Source organism: Myxine glutinosa, chromosome 1 (genome assembly GCF_964187855.1).
Source record: "Myxine glutinosa chromosome 1, kmMyxGlut1.1, whole genome shotgun sequence".
NCBI lineage: Eukaryota > Metazoa > Chordata > Myxini > Myxiniformes > Myxinidae > Myxine > Myxine glutinosa.
In genome coordinates this window covers 37966382-37981374 of record NC_136261.1, presented here as the reverse complement: position 1 = coordinate 37981374, position 14993 = coordinate 37966382, and the positions used below count along the sequence as shown (strand labels likewise).

Below are 14993 nucleotides of genomic sequence, written 5' to 3'. Positions count from 1 at the left end.
CGCCCGTACCAAGATGGCACCTGATCTCTGACGTCATAATTATCACTGAGTAGACGCAAAATATGATGAAAATTTTGTATCAATAGGACCAACTGTTGCCGAGAAAATGCATTTTCAAAATGCGGACACGTACGATGATGTACATACGCACCCAATCGCTTAACCTCGATTTTCACTTCACGAGCGCAAGATAAATTACGTGGTGTAAAATATGCTGCATCAATGGTGATAAACTTCTGAAAAAAGTTTTTTTTTCTTCAGCCTTTCAAACCTTTATTTTCTTTCAATTTAATTATATCCATGAATACTGTAGAAGACAAATCGCCTTTTGGGTGCTTTCAAAAACCTTTCATTTAGCAGTACTTGGACCAAATATTACACCATGTTACACCAGCTCGACCAATCAAATTTGCTGCTCGCTCTCAGCGTTGGGGAATATCGAGATGGAAACAAAATGTCAGCTCAGAGGAAATATACAGTCGATCGTGCTCGGAAACGCGAAACATGAGATTAAACGACCTTTCCTATATCCTTTTCCTGAAGAATGCGTGGGGTAAGGTGTTCTAGGAACTCTCATGTTCAAAGAATTGTTGACCTTAGTATTAATATTTGGCTGCACAACTACTGCAGCTTCTCATGTAAGCAAACCTACATTCATGTAGTCTCAGCTATCCTTTAAAATATTGACATTAAAACAGATGGTCCACCATTTAACTTGCGTTTATTCATTATATGCAGACAAGACTGGCGGTATGGGTTCCCTGCTGATGAACATTCCATCTGGTTTCATGGTAAGAGAAGACAATTTCCAATACTGTCACACCATATACATATCAACCTGGTTTAGTCACTAAATATTGCGAAAAGCTCAGAGTAAAAATCATGAAATCCAGATCTTCTTCTTCTTCATTTGTATGCAGAAGAAGACTGCTGGGGTAGCATCATTGGTGGGGGCATGGCCATGATGCTGATGCAATGCCCTCTGCTGGTTAGGGCATGCGTTTGGAATTTGGCCATGGTGCCAGCGATAGCTTGCCGACTCTTCATGAAGGAGTCTTTGGGATCTTTAACGTCTGCCAACTAATGCTAGCAGATGGGACACCTGTTTAACGTCCATCCAAGGATGGCACACACATCGATGAATCACCCTGCGTGTGAAACACTGACAGTTTATAGCTGGGTGCGAAAACCCGGGCGATTCAAATTTTTCAAAATTGGTAGATAAGGTGGCGGCTTCAGCCTGCCTCATGCTGCAATTGTCTAATTTCAACTAAATGGAATGCATATCAGTAATGAAAATGAGATGGAATGTTATTTAGTTTGCAATTTTTGTGGAATTCATCGTGACCATTAATTGTTCTATACTTACAGGCATGTAACTCTCGGCGCAGAGTTGTCTGTGGCTATAATGACTTCATGCAGACATCATGCGTCTTATATAGCAAAGATCTGTTTCCTTTGCGCAACATCAACTTTCCTTCCAAAGGTGATTTTCTTTGCTTTTGAATTGATAAAAGTCCACTCCTTGCAATTAACCCCTTACTGGCCTATACCGAAGCTTCATGGTTTACATACTTGCATGGCAATTTGTATCCTCGATATTAGTTGTTTGAATTTTGTAAGATAACGACATTCAATTTCATGCCATTCATTACTAATGCCACTTAAGGTTATGTTTTCAGCTAAGGAAGTTATATTTTCACCCCTGTCTATGTGTATATATATATATATAATTATATATATATATATATATATATATATATATATATATATATATATATATATATATATATATATATATATATATATATATATATATATTGTTACATTTATGGGGGTAGATGAAGGAATCTCATAGTAAAGGTAGGAATGTATAATTATAGCATGGACTGTGGACGTGTAGGAGAAATCTCGATGTACTTTAGTAGGGAGACTGTAGCTGAAGATTGTTCATGTGTCTTCACACGAGGGTGAAGTAGTGATAATTAGTTAGGGGTTAAGGTTAGTTTTCCCCAGTACGTGATAACCCCTCTGTGATTTCCCCTTTACGTTTTGCTGACAAGGCCGGCCATGAAAATCTCCATTAAACCACAACAACCGTCCACTGCGTGCCAGGCAGGTTCCCAGACCATAAGCCCTGCCCACATGAACACTGTAGGCAAAAGGCCCCGCCCAGTAGAGGCGAAGGATCAGTGGGCGGCAAAGAAGGCCGGCAGGCCACGCCCCGTGGGATGCGGTTGGTTCTCGCTCGGGAGGAAGAGGAGTGTGCTTCTTCTGCTTGGTCTGACAAGAAGCTGGCCATTTTGGTACTGAGTTAAGTGTGCGCATTTGGAGGGCTAGTGGAGCTTTGGTTGGTTGCGTCGGCAGAATTTATAAAGAGGTTTTGGCTGTGGTGCTCTTCGGAGGAGCTGGAGGCGCGATGGGCGTTTCCTTCATTCCGCACACGACCAAAATACCGCCATTTTTTGGGCAGCCGCCTTCGGAGTAAAACTGTTTCGGTTATCCATCATCCAGCGGTCTTAACCACTGGTGACAGGGCAATATATATAGTATATACTTATACAAATATATGTATATATATATACATATATATACAGACTTGGCATTTAATATGGAATTTTTTTTTTGGGGGGTGAACGTACTTTTCAAGATGACTTAGAACCAAAAGTTCATTGGAATTATGTTGAAATTATTCTAGATTTTGTTAATGTGACCTTTAAAAGAAACAAAAACCACATTTGACATTTCGAAACAAATAAATTGATCCTTGAAAGTGATGTAAACTGATATCGAACTCAATTGACGGACAGTACTGTGTTAAACTTATGCGCGTTTTCCAGAAGTATCTCTTTATTTTGCACATCAGCCAAAATTTTTTTTAACAAAAACAAAAGTTAAATTATGACTGGGATTACGGACAGTAAAATTACAGTTCAGTACTTCGTGTAACCCCCACGAGCATTCAGGAGAGCACGTACACGTTGAGGCATGCTGTTCACGAGATTTGCCAAGGTTTGGACAGGAATCGCTTGCCATGCAGTGACAATAGCCTGCTGCAATTCACGCACAGAGGTCGGCTGCTGGTCCAAGTGGTCGATTTGACGCGTTAATTCTGCCCACAAGTTCTCTATCGGATACATATCCGGGGACATGGCAGGCCACTCCATATGCTCTACACCACGGTCAGCAAGAAAGTGTTGGATCATGCGAGCACGATGAGGCTGTGCATTGTCATCTTGGAAGACAAAGTTTCCTCGAAAGGCTGCACGATGGAAGCAATGTTTCTTCCAGAATGGCCCTGTACTTGAACTGGTTCAGGTTTCCATTCAGAACAACTAGGTCAGTTTTGCCCCTGCATGAAAAGCAGCCCAAACGGTCACCCCACCACCTCCAGCGTGGAATCTTGGCACTATACAATCTTTGTTGAAGGCTTCATGCACTTGTCTGCGCGCTCGGACGTGGCCATCTTGACGATAGACCAGAAATCTAGACTCGCCCACTGAAGATCACGTGATTCCAGTGTCCTGGCTGCCATTGACGGTGCTCTCTGGCCCACTGCAATCGGCACTGGCGGTGTTGTCTGGTCAGTCGTGGCTTTCTCAGGGGATGCCTGGCATGATAGCCTGCTTGAACCAGTCGTTGGTTGACTAGCCTTCTGGATACAGGCACATTTGTCAGTTGCTGCCACTCAGCCCCAAGCCGATTAGCTGACTTGGTACAGCCATTGCGGACTAACCGGTGCAGCTGGCGATCATCCCTCCTTGTGGTTCTGTGGGGACGTCCTGGCCTCGGTATTGGAGTAGGGACACCGCTCTGAGCATTTCGTTTCAGGATCTTTGACACCTGACCTTGAGCGATGCCATACTGCCGAGCAATAGCACGCTGTTTCATGCCGTAATTTCGTAAAGCTACCACTCCATGACAAACAGCATTGTCGAGTTGACGGACCATCTCCAGAGGAAGCGGCAATAACTTTTGGAGACGTGCAGCAGTTGTTTTCCACTAATACAGAACGCAACAACCCTTGTATACCCGACTGTGAAGCCAATCATCAAATGCACCTGTCCGTACATTTTGCCACGCCACCTGTGATATAATCCTGTTGTTGACTTCTTGCTGCGACATACAATCAGTGACATGGTTCTTTCAACAAATAAATCACCGAAGTGTAAAAGAAACTCACCAGATTGATATACTGAGTTAAGAAAGTAAACCCAAGTCAAGAAAAGAAAAAAATTCAATATTAAATGCCAAGTCTGTATATATATATATATATATATATATATATATATATATACGTGTATATATATATATATATATATATATATATATATATATATATATATTTATATATATATATATATATATATATATATATACATACATACATACATATACATATATATATATATATATATATATATATATATATATATATATATATATATACATACATATATATATATATTGTTACGGCCCGCGGATAGATGTTGTGTTTGCCGAGCGGAGGCCCCGCGGTCGTACAGTTTCCCCGAACGTTGGCCAGATCGCGCCACAGATATTCAACAGGGAAAAGACTAAGGCGACACGGATGTGAAGAAGAAGCAGACAAAAAGGTTCGAAATACAAATATAATTTATTTACTATTTACAGGCTCAAAGAAACCAAGGAGAAGGAAAGATAATAAAATAAAATAGACAGAGGGACGGACCAGAAGGACACAGTGAAAATCGCTAGCTTATACGAACTTAATTAAATACCCAGGACAGAACAAACAGAACAAACTCACGTACACAAGGAGGATGGAATGGCAGGAATGAATGCTGGAAGGAGGATTGGGAAGGTTCAGCTGGGGCAGATGGTTCGGGCTTGATCCCGCACGGGACGTCGGCTGGACCTCGACGGCCACCGATGCCACCGCTATCTGGCTCCCCCGGGGTAACGGGTTGAAGCTGCCTGGTGGAGTCAACGCTGCTTCTCTGGCTCACCTCAGGACGCGTCTGCCGTCTCTGGCGCAACTGCTCGTAATTGACCTTGAGCCTTCTCTCCCTTCAAAGCTCATCTGGATCTTCTCTGTAAAAGCTCATCTGGATCTTCTTTGTAAAAGCTCATCTGGATCTTCTCTGTAAAAGCTCATCTGGATCTTCTTTCGCAGTACCTTGCGTGCGCGCTTTTATAACGCCTCCGGCGATCAAGCCCCGGCCTTCAGGACACACCCATTGGTGTGCTCATTGTGCTCACCTCGGCCCTGGTTGGTCGCGTGACCCTCTGGCTCCGCCCTTGATGACGATGGGCGGGCACGCCTTTCTTCCCCGACCCGAGCACATGTTCAATGGTGGTTTTGGAGGGGATGTAATTGGCAAATTGAGGCTTGGCCATGACGAAAGGGGAAATCGAGGTTTTTGGGAATGGGAATGAAGAATGAAGGGAATCTATCTTATTTCACTCGGTGCAATGGAGTGTCATTTTAATGGAAGACAAAGCCTTAACCTAATACACAGAATAAGGAAATAAACTACTGAACAGGGATATTATAGTGTCCTTCAATGTATGCTTTATGGAATTAACTACCGGAACGCCCTTTGACCTTTATACACACTGGAGCAAGGAGGGCTCAGACTAAACCAATAATTCACAACCATTTACTATACAATACAACACAATCAAAAAAACTCAATCCTCATATCCGCAACACTGCACCCTCCTCCTCTTAGGCACGTCCCGGGCCTATAACTTTAATTTAGTGTGACACATAGGTGTAGTTCCCTCTACATTTAACCGGACCCTGAGTGCGACAGTTTTAAAACATAAATAAATATGTCCCGCTGCTCCATTGCACCCTACCTAACAGACTCATGCCCACAGCTAACCGAATTGCGGAATGGTCTTCAAACTATACATTGACGGTGGGGAGCATTATTTACAATTGACGCTACTTTTACTTACAAAACGCAACCCAGGACCTGTGATTGTTCTTTCTGGGGGGGAGACAGTCTGCTCTGCATCGACGCACCATGAAAGCACCCAAAACGCACCAACACACCCTCAAGCACCAATCGGTGCACAGTCATCACTGTTCATCAATAAAAATAAATCAACAACCCCTAACCCTGCAGGTGGTCTCTTGCTCTTCGGCTCCCTCTACTGGCTATTTGCTCTCTTCCCGTTGTTGTCATCTTCCTTTGCTGGCGGCCTATTTGTAATAAAACTTGCACCCAACGTGTCCATTTGTATTTATTTATGGCCCACAGGGGCCGACTATGTATGGTTCACCTGTGGGGCATCGGTGCCCTGTGGCCAAGGTCCGCCAGCAAGATTTCGGGCCTTCATGGCTGGTTCCAGCAGAGGGGCCATGCCCCAACCCATGGGGTCCATAAGTGGTGCTCGGCCACAGACATGTGGTCCATAATGTGGTGCATCGATGCAGACAGCTGATTCTGGGAGTTCCGGGCGCACAATGGCGGACTCACGCACGCTCCCCTCGGCGCCCAGTGGCGCTCAGGTCCTCATGTGGGAGACAAAGGGGGGAAGACAGATGAGCGAGGGGTAAGGTCACAAGGGTACACATCAAACAAGGCAATGCAAGGCGAAGTGCGTACGGAGAGCGAAGTGAGAAAGCTTGTCCCTACCGTACGTCACCCCCCCCTGTCACCTACACTACCCTTGCCCTTACCCCATATGTACAAAATCTACACATTTACAAATCCGTCGCTACCGTCACACCTTCCCCCTATTTCCCCTACACCAAATTCGTCTCCACAATCCCTCTATCCAAAATTTGCCATCACCCAATTCATCATCAATCCTCATAAGGAGGAAGAGATGGAACACAAAGCACAATGTCACACCCACGTCATGATGCGTCTCACATTTCAAACATTTGCATCATAAAAATAATAAAACATGGCACGGTGTGGAGTTACGTCACCTCAGGTGAGTGGATGTAGATGGTGCAAGGAGATTTTCATCCTAACTACCTTCTAATTGACTTTAACAGACTTTACACTACCCGGGGTCTTTCCCTGCCAATCCATTGGCCAACTTACACTATGGGTTCTAAAAACCAATTCCCATTGACCAAACTGTGGTGCTTCTCAATTTGGGGTCTCACTCCCCCGATTCATCTCCCGGTGCCCTTGCACAATTTCCGGGCTGGGTCGTGCAGCTCTCCCAGCAGGTCTACCCACCTGCACACCCCCACCACTGTAGTTGCCACCCGAGCTTACCTAGCTCCTCGCCCTAACCTATCTACCTGGGGAAGGCCCCTCCTGGCTCTGTCACCCCACTCGGTGCCCTCTGGCACTGGGCTACCCGGGTCCGTCCTCCGGATCCTCGGGCCCCATCCACAACAACTCTACCGGCTCCCAGAGCCCACCTGCGGCCTCACCTGGCCGACATCCTCACAGTGGTGGAGTGCCCAACCAACTACACACACTAACTGGCTACACGCCCAGCCATTTCCACAACACTAATGCACCCATCCAAGTACCATTCTTTCACCTCACACCACAGATGCCAATATCCAACCACAATTTACCTGTACCCTCTACCTAACACTAACACTACCCTCCCCGGGTATTCGTGATGGGGGTCCATCCTCCTTTCCCCCATCCACACCTTCGCACCATCCACTCCTCTCCACAGTTTCCACCATACTCACTCCACGACCATCCATTCCAATACTCCATACCATTTATTCGATACACCTGTTTTCCCATACACCTGTTGTTGCACACCTGTGCAATCACACCTGGTGCCACCTGCACCCTCCTTCCTTCCTGGACCATTTGGTCAGCACAACTCATCACTATCACTCTCATACCCTGCTCCATACACCTGTTCAGTTGCACACCTGTGCAATCACACCTGTTCCTCACACACTTTTCACAATACACTTCTGAATACACCTCCAACACTCACACGGCATCATCTGAACTACCTGTTGCCCTGCTAACTTAGTGCTCCCCGTCTTCCCTTTTAACTAAGCACATACCACGTCATTATCATCCACACTAAGCTACCTGCGTCCCCACTACAGGTATCAGTCACTACCTAACCTTAACGTTACCTATTGTCAATCTCTAGATCCCTATCATTATATCCTAACCCTCCCGGGCTAGTTTTCACTGCCATAAACCCCATAAGTCTAGTGCTCTTTTGCCCCCGCTGTGAGGGATGACAGAGTTTCCATCCCACCACATCGGGGCATCTCCCACTACCAATGTTTGCTCACCAGATTCCAATCAATCAAAAATTTGCCAATTACTGCCAATTCTATTCACTTTTCTAAATTTCGGATCAAAACCACTATCAGTATCACCATCATCACAGTCTGCTATATCCTAGCCTCGGTGCGTCATGACATCATTAAACTCGGCTTCGCAAAGCCGAGCAATGAATTCGGGTGGTTTGGTCGCCTGCAGGTTGAATCCGTCCGGCTTTCGGTTCAAGGGAGGTGGTTTGGTCAGGCCGAGATTGCACGCACCATCTCGGCGCGGTACCTTGCGGTCCCAGGCCCGATGCCTCAATCTCCCCCGGTCGGAACCCCGTCCCCGCGAGGGGGCACCGTTCCGCTTCCTCCCACTCGCCCTTGAACCGGACCGGTCGCCTCGCTCGACAAGGCCCGGACTCGACCGTGCAGGGCGGGGCCAAGCCCGAATCGGCAACGACGCTTCGAAGAGAAGCGACGCAGTATCGATCCGCGCCGGGCCTTGCATCCAACAAAGCGCACCGCGCCCCGAGTGCTCGCATCGGCTATCCGTCGCCCTAAACGCTAACCCGGTTACCGTCGATGCTTCACCTGCATGCTTACACGCATACGCTACCCCTTTCACCCTCACCGAGCTCGGTGCTCCAACGCCGTCCGTACATTCCACCAGCGCTCTCCCTGTTACACACCACACCTCTCGCGCACACTCGCCGTTCGCACACTCCCTTAACACACCTCGCGCACCGTCTTGCGCACTCTCCCCACTCGGTACGTACTCCGTACCACTCAACATGGGCGTGCACCCTTGCATCCACCCACTAACGCGCTCACATGGGCTCTCCCACACCCGCGCCATGACCAACTCAGGTGTGCTTCCTCGCACACCCTCAGCCATTCCAAGCATGCATCCTCGCACCCGCTCCACCACCAACTCACTCCTCGTGTCACACTCCGTACACCCCGACGTGCATTCTCGCTCGCACTCGGTTTCACTCCCACACTTTATAACACACCCACTCGCCGGCGCACACTTTTTTTTCACATGCGTGCCATTTCCACTCACACGGGACCCTTCACCAACGCCCGGGTGCCATATCGATCCCAATCGCGCAAAAATTATTTTGTCGCCGAACATCCTTCTACAAAATCTACCCGCACAATATACAGCACGACTCACCTGGGGGATCCTTTTCTCCACGCGCACCTGCAAACTTCCATTTGGATTAGCGAGTACATCATCATGATTTGAGCAGGGACTTTGTACATATTCCATCTTTTCCTCCCGGCGCGAGTGGTTTTCTAAGTCCCCACCCAGTCTCTTCAATTTCAATGCCCACTACCACTTTTTCTTTACTCACCTCGACGACCGTTGGTTTTAATAAAATTCCCTCTACCTCATCGGTCGCCGGCTTTTCCAAACCCCGTGTCGCGATTTCTACCCCCGTCATTGTTCCCGCGCTTTCCTCCGCTTCGCTCAACCAGTGCTTCTCGACCCGCGTTACCTCCTCGTGCACCCCTGGGACCTGCTCGCCCACCATGCGATCCATGGTCTCCCCACATTTTTGCATGCGGTCACCCATTCTGTCCGAAATTTTGCCGATTCGCTCCATTTTGCTTCCTAGCCTCTCAAATTTATTGTCTAACTTCTTAAAATTCTTGTCTAACCCCTCTCTTAATTGCTCACTATTAGCCCTCGCTTCGTCCCTCATTTTGTCCATAAGGGCCCCGATTTGTAGGAAAAAAAGGTTCGAATCCACCGGCGGCACTGCTACGGTCGCGGGCGCGGTCGCCGTAGCCATGTGCGAGGCACCATTTTGCACGCCCGTAACCTCGTGCGCGAGAGCGCCCTTTTGCGCGCCTGAAACCTCCTCAACCACATTGCCATTTTTCTCCTCCTCTCTTTCCTCCACATACATTTCCCCGAGGTCCTGGGTCGATTCTACCCCGTCTATCTCTCCCACCGACATCCCGTCGCCTTGACCAGCCATGGCGCGATTTCAATATTCGGGTTTTGTAAAACAAAACAAATTTCGGCCGCTCCAAATTTTGACCAAATTTTTTCTAGATGTTTTAAAAATTTGGTTCGGGCCTCGTATCCCACTCCTGACACCAATTGTTACGGCCCGCGGATAGATGTTGTGTTTGCCGAGCGGAGGCCCCGCGGTCGTACAGTTTCCCCGATTCACCCGATCCCCGAACGTTGGCCAGATCGCGCCACAGATATTCAATAGGGAAAAGACTAAGGCGACACGGATGTGAAGAAGAAGCAGACAAAAAGGTTGGAAATACGAATATAATTTATTTACTATTTACAGGCTCAAAGAAACCAAGGAGAAGGAAAGAAAATAAAATAAAATAGACAGAGGGACGGACCAGAAGGACACAGTGAAAATCGCTAGCTTATACGAACTTAATTAAATACCCAGGACAGAACAAACAGAACAAACTCACGTACACAAGGAGGATGGAATGGCAGGAATGAATGCTGGAAGGAGGATTGGGAAGGTTCAGCTGGGGCAGATGGTTCGGGCTTTATCCCGCACGGGACGTCGGCTGGACCTCGACGGCCACCGATGCCACCGCTATCGGGTCCCTGCGGGGTAACGGGTTGAAGCTGCCTGGTGGAGTCAACGCTGCTTCTCTGGCTCACCTCAGGACGCGTCTGCCGTCTCTGGCGCAACTGCTCGTAATTGACCTTGAGCCTTCTCTCCCTTCAAAGCTCATCTGGATCTTCTTTGTAAAAGCTCATCTGGATCTTCTCTGTAAAAGCTCATCTGGATCTTCTTTGTAAAAGCTCATCTGGATCTTCTCTGTAAAAGCTCATCTGGATCTTCTTTCGCAGTACCTTGCGCGCGCGCTTTTATAACGCCTTCGGTGATCAAGCCGCCGGCCTTCAGGACACGCCCATTGGTGTGCTCACCTCGGCCCTGGTTGGTCGCGCGACCCTCTGGCTCCGCCCTTGATGACGACGGGCGGGCACGCCTTTCTTCCCCGACCCGAGCACATGTTCAATGGTGGTTTTGGAGGGGATGTAATTGGCAAATTGAGGCTTGGCCATGACGAAAGGGGAAATGGAGGTTTTTGGGAATGGGAATGAAGAATGAAGGGAATCTATCTTATTTCACTCGGTGCAATGGAGTGTCATTTTAATGGAAGACAAAGCCTTAACCTAATACACAGAATAAGGAAATAAACTACTGAACAGGGATATTATAGTGTCCTTCAATGTATGCTTTATGGAATTAACTACCGGAACGCCCTTTGACCTTTATACACACTGGAGCAAGGAGGGCTCAGACTAAACCAATAATTTACAACCATTTACTATACAATACAACACAATCAAAAAAACTCAATCCTCATAGCCGCAACAATATTATATATATATATATTTATTTATTTATACATATACATATACATATACAAATATATATATATATATATATATATATATATATTGTTGCGGTTCTCCACGCCGGCCTTTTTCCCCTTACCAAGGGGGGGATTAATCCCCTTGTCTTTACTGGGCTAGGCAGAACCGAGACTTGAGACGTCCCTCCCGGACACACGCGGAGTAGGGTTTCGGGACTACTTTTCGTTCGTACCTAATTCCCCGCGCTGCCCTGGGAGCGAGGAAACAAGCCTCGCACGAACCACGTGGTCCTCGCAGTTACTTAGGTGTTGGAACCCGATTAGAGCGGTTCTACCCGTACCATGCTTCGCCAATCGAAGAAACCACAGAAACGGTCGAATCAGAAAGAAAGGAAGAACAAAAGGGTTTCATTATTCCCACACGTATATACAAGTTCAAGGACGAAGAGACACAGAGCAACCTTAAGCAGTCTTAACTTATCCCTTGGACAACGGGCCCGTCTCACAATCACACAGGGAATTGCAGATGGGTAGATGTTCCCCACGCGTCGATGTCGTCATCCAGAGATGGCCTCCGTCCGGCTCTCCACGGCCCCGGCACGTCCCGCGAAGATGGTGGCAGGTGAAGGCAGGGACTCGTAGCGCGTCTCTCGAACAAAGCAGATGTTGGGGCATAACGGCAAAGGACGGACTTTAGCGCGGCTAGCGGTTACTCAGCCGTTCTCACTCGCGCATCTCAAATGCGCGGTATTCGGTTCAAGCGCGTCTGGCTGCGCCCGCGTATCTGTACCGCTCTCGTGCAAGTGCGTGAAGTTCGGCAAGTTCATCAACTGCGGTGAGTTCTCCTTTGCTCTCGGCTTTCCCGCGCTAGTCCGTTATCTTTCTCTCTCGCAGCAAGTCCTCTGCTTCAGTCCTTTACTGTAAGTCCTTCGTTTGCCGCAAGTCCTGTCGAGGGCTTTCGTGCAGCGGTTTTATAGCTACGCCACCCGAAACTTCTGGAACTCACTCGAACCTTCTCACCACGCCCTCCGATGCCACGCTGCCGTCACCACCTCCGAGCTCTGATTGGCGGCTTGTGCTTACCGTCAGCGCTTCCGCCGCTCCACCTTTGACTCCGCCCGACCTTCCTAGGCCTGCCTCATGTTAACTCGCCCAATGATCAACCAACGTTTAGCAAAATAGATCGAGCCTACGGATGTAAAATGATCGGTAGAAGTAGGGCCTATTCTCCTGGGTCTACTCAACGCAGAACTAACACAGGAAAAGGACTAAGCTTACAAATACTAAGACAAATACTAATAAGTACAAAAGACAAAAGACAAAGACAAATACTAATAACGAATAAATACTAATAAGTACAAATACTAATAAGTAGTACAAATACTAATAACTATACTATCGCGAGGCTACATGTTGCTTGTGTGACTAACTATGGGGGGCAAACTTTAACCTTTATTAAACTCACTTGACAGACTCAAAACCGCAACAATATATGTATGTATATGTATATACAGGGTGAGTCAAAAGTAGCGCCCGATTTCTGTTTTTTCGGCTGTCAGATTCTTTGTGGACGTCATGTTATGGATGTTATGTTATGGATGTGTCATTATGGACGCCATGTTCGTCAGTGGCTTGATGAAAACTTTCCCGGAAAGTGGATCGGCCGCCACGGTCCGATCGAGTGGCTGGCATGCTCCCCAGACCTTACACCTCCAGATTTCTTTCTTTGGGGGCTCATGAAAGACCTTGTTTAACGTGAAAAGCCTCGTACCATTCAGGAATTGAAGGCTCAAATCACTGCAAAGTTTGATGAAATTGATATCGAACTCTGCAAGCGTGTGTGCCACTCTGTGCCTGCTCGACTGCAATTGTGCATCGATCACGAGGGAGGGCACTTTGAAAATTGCAAGTAAAACAGCTTGGTACACTTCCGTAATAAGTTTCCCCCGAAGAAATGGTTAGATAAACATGTCATTCATTTAATTCTACCTTCTTGTACACTGTAATACAAATGTCAAACAAACAATCAACTGACAAATATATATATTATATATAAACAGAAATCGGGCGCTAATTTTGACTCACCCTGTATTATATATACTAGGGCATGCCCGTACTATATCTATATCTAAAATTATATCCCCCCCTCTATTTACATGAAATGGTTTGGTCCAAAGCGAACGGCTTGCGAGTGGTGACAATCCCCCCCCTCTATTTACATGAAATGGTTCGGTCCAAAGCGAACGGCTTCCGGAGTTTGGTAAAGAAATCGCCATCGCGTACACAAACGCGCAGGAAAGCGAATGAATCGCAAATTCGTTTTTATTAGTTGTAAAACATAGTTTAACGCCAACATAGTTTGCAAACGTGAAATAAATGAATACGCTCTCAAATGTGCCATCCGAGGCAGAGTGTGCCCGCCACGTTCGGCACACGCGATCGTTCGCTGCTCTCTGATTGGTTGAATCGTTTTTTGGACATAGCTCGGTAAGTAATTGTCCGATTAATATGAAACCTTGAAAAGGCACATCCTCGGGTCCCCAGCAATATACCTGGCAAGTTTCAAGTATATCGGACCGGTAGTTGTCGAGAAACAGCGGTCACAGACAAACAAACAAACGTACAGACAGACAGACAGAGATTACTGGAATTATAGATACTAGGGCATTGCCCGTACGTGGGTGCCCGTTCCGTGGCCAAAAAAAAAAAAAAACGCTACCCGTACGCTCTACCCCGCCCGTACGCCCGTAAACAAAAAAAACAACGCTCTTCGCTTCCGCCCTTCGCTCTGACTGAATTGGGAGAAATAATGCGCATAAGAAATCGAATTACGTACCGTAATGGCGGTCAGCTCGTAACGCGCTCAGCTCCGCTCGTCTCACATCGGCCACGCCTACGCAACAGAGCGTTCTGTGATTGGCTGCCGGAAGATAAGTCGTCACTGTCCGGAAGTTCGCAAATCGCAGTTAGGATGAATCGTTTTAATTTAATCGCAGTTTGAATTCGTTTTAAAACATAGTTTAACGGCAACATAGTTTTCCAACGTGAAATAAATGAATACGCTGTCAAATAATGCGCATAAGAAATCGAATTACGTACCGTAATGGCGGTCAGCTCGTAACGCGCTCAGCTCCGCTCGTCTCACATCGGCCACGCCTACGCAACAGAGCGTTCTGTGATTGGCTGCCGGAAGATAAGTCGTCACTGTCCGGAAGTTCGCAAATCGCAGTTAGGATGAATCGTTTTAATTTAATCGCAGTTTGAATTCGTTTTAAAACATAGTTTAACGGCAACATAGTTTTCCAACGTGAAATAAATGAATACGCTGTCAAATGTGCCGTCCGAGGCAGAGTCTGATCGCCACGTTCGGCACACGTGATAGCTCGCTGCTCTCTGATTGGTTGCAGCGTTT

At 47.0% G+C, this 14993-nt stretch overlaps 1 protein-coding gene across 1 annotated transcript in view; it reads left to right on the top strand.

Annotated features, from left to right (window-relative positions):
- LOC137422976 (integrin alpha-L) overlaps window positions 1-14993 on the top strand; it is a gene marked incomplete in the record, with an annotated part of 211928 nt that overhangs the window by 32019 nt on the left and 164916 nt on the right. Inside the window, 2 exon segments of the mRNA XM_078771064.1 lie at window positions 739-791; window positions 1372-1486. Coding sequence (XP_078627190.1) covers window positions 739-791; window positions 1372-1486 — 168 coding nt within the window.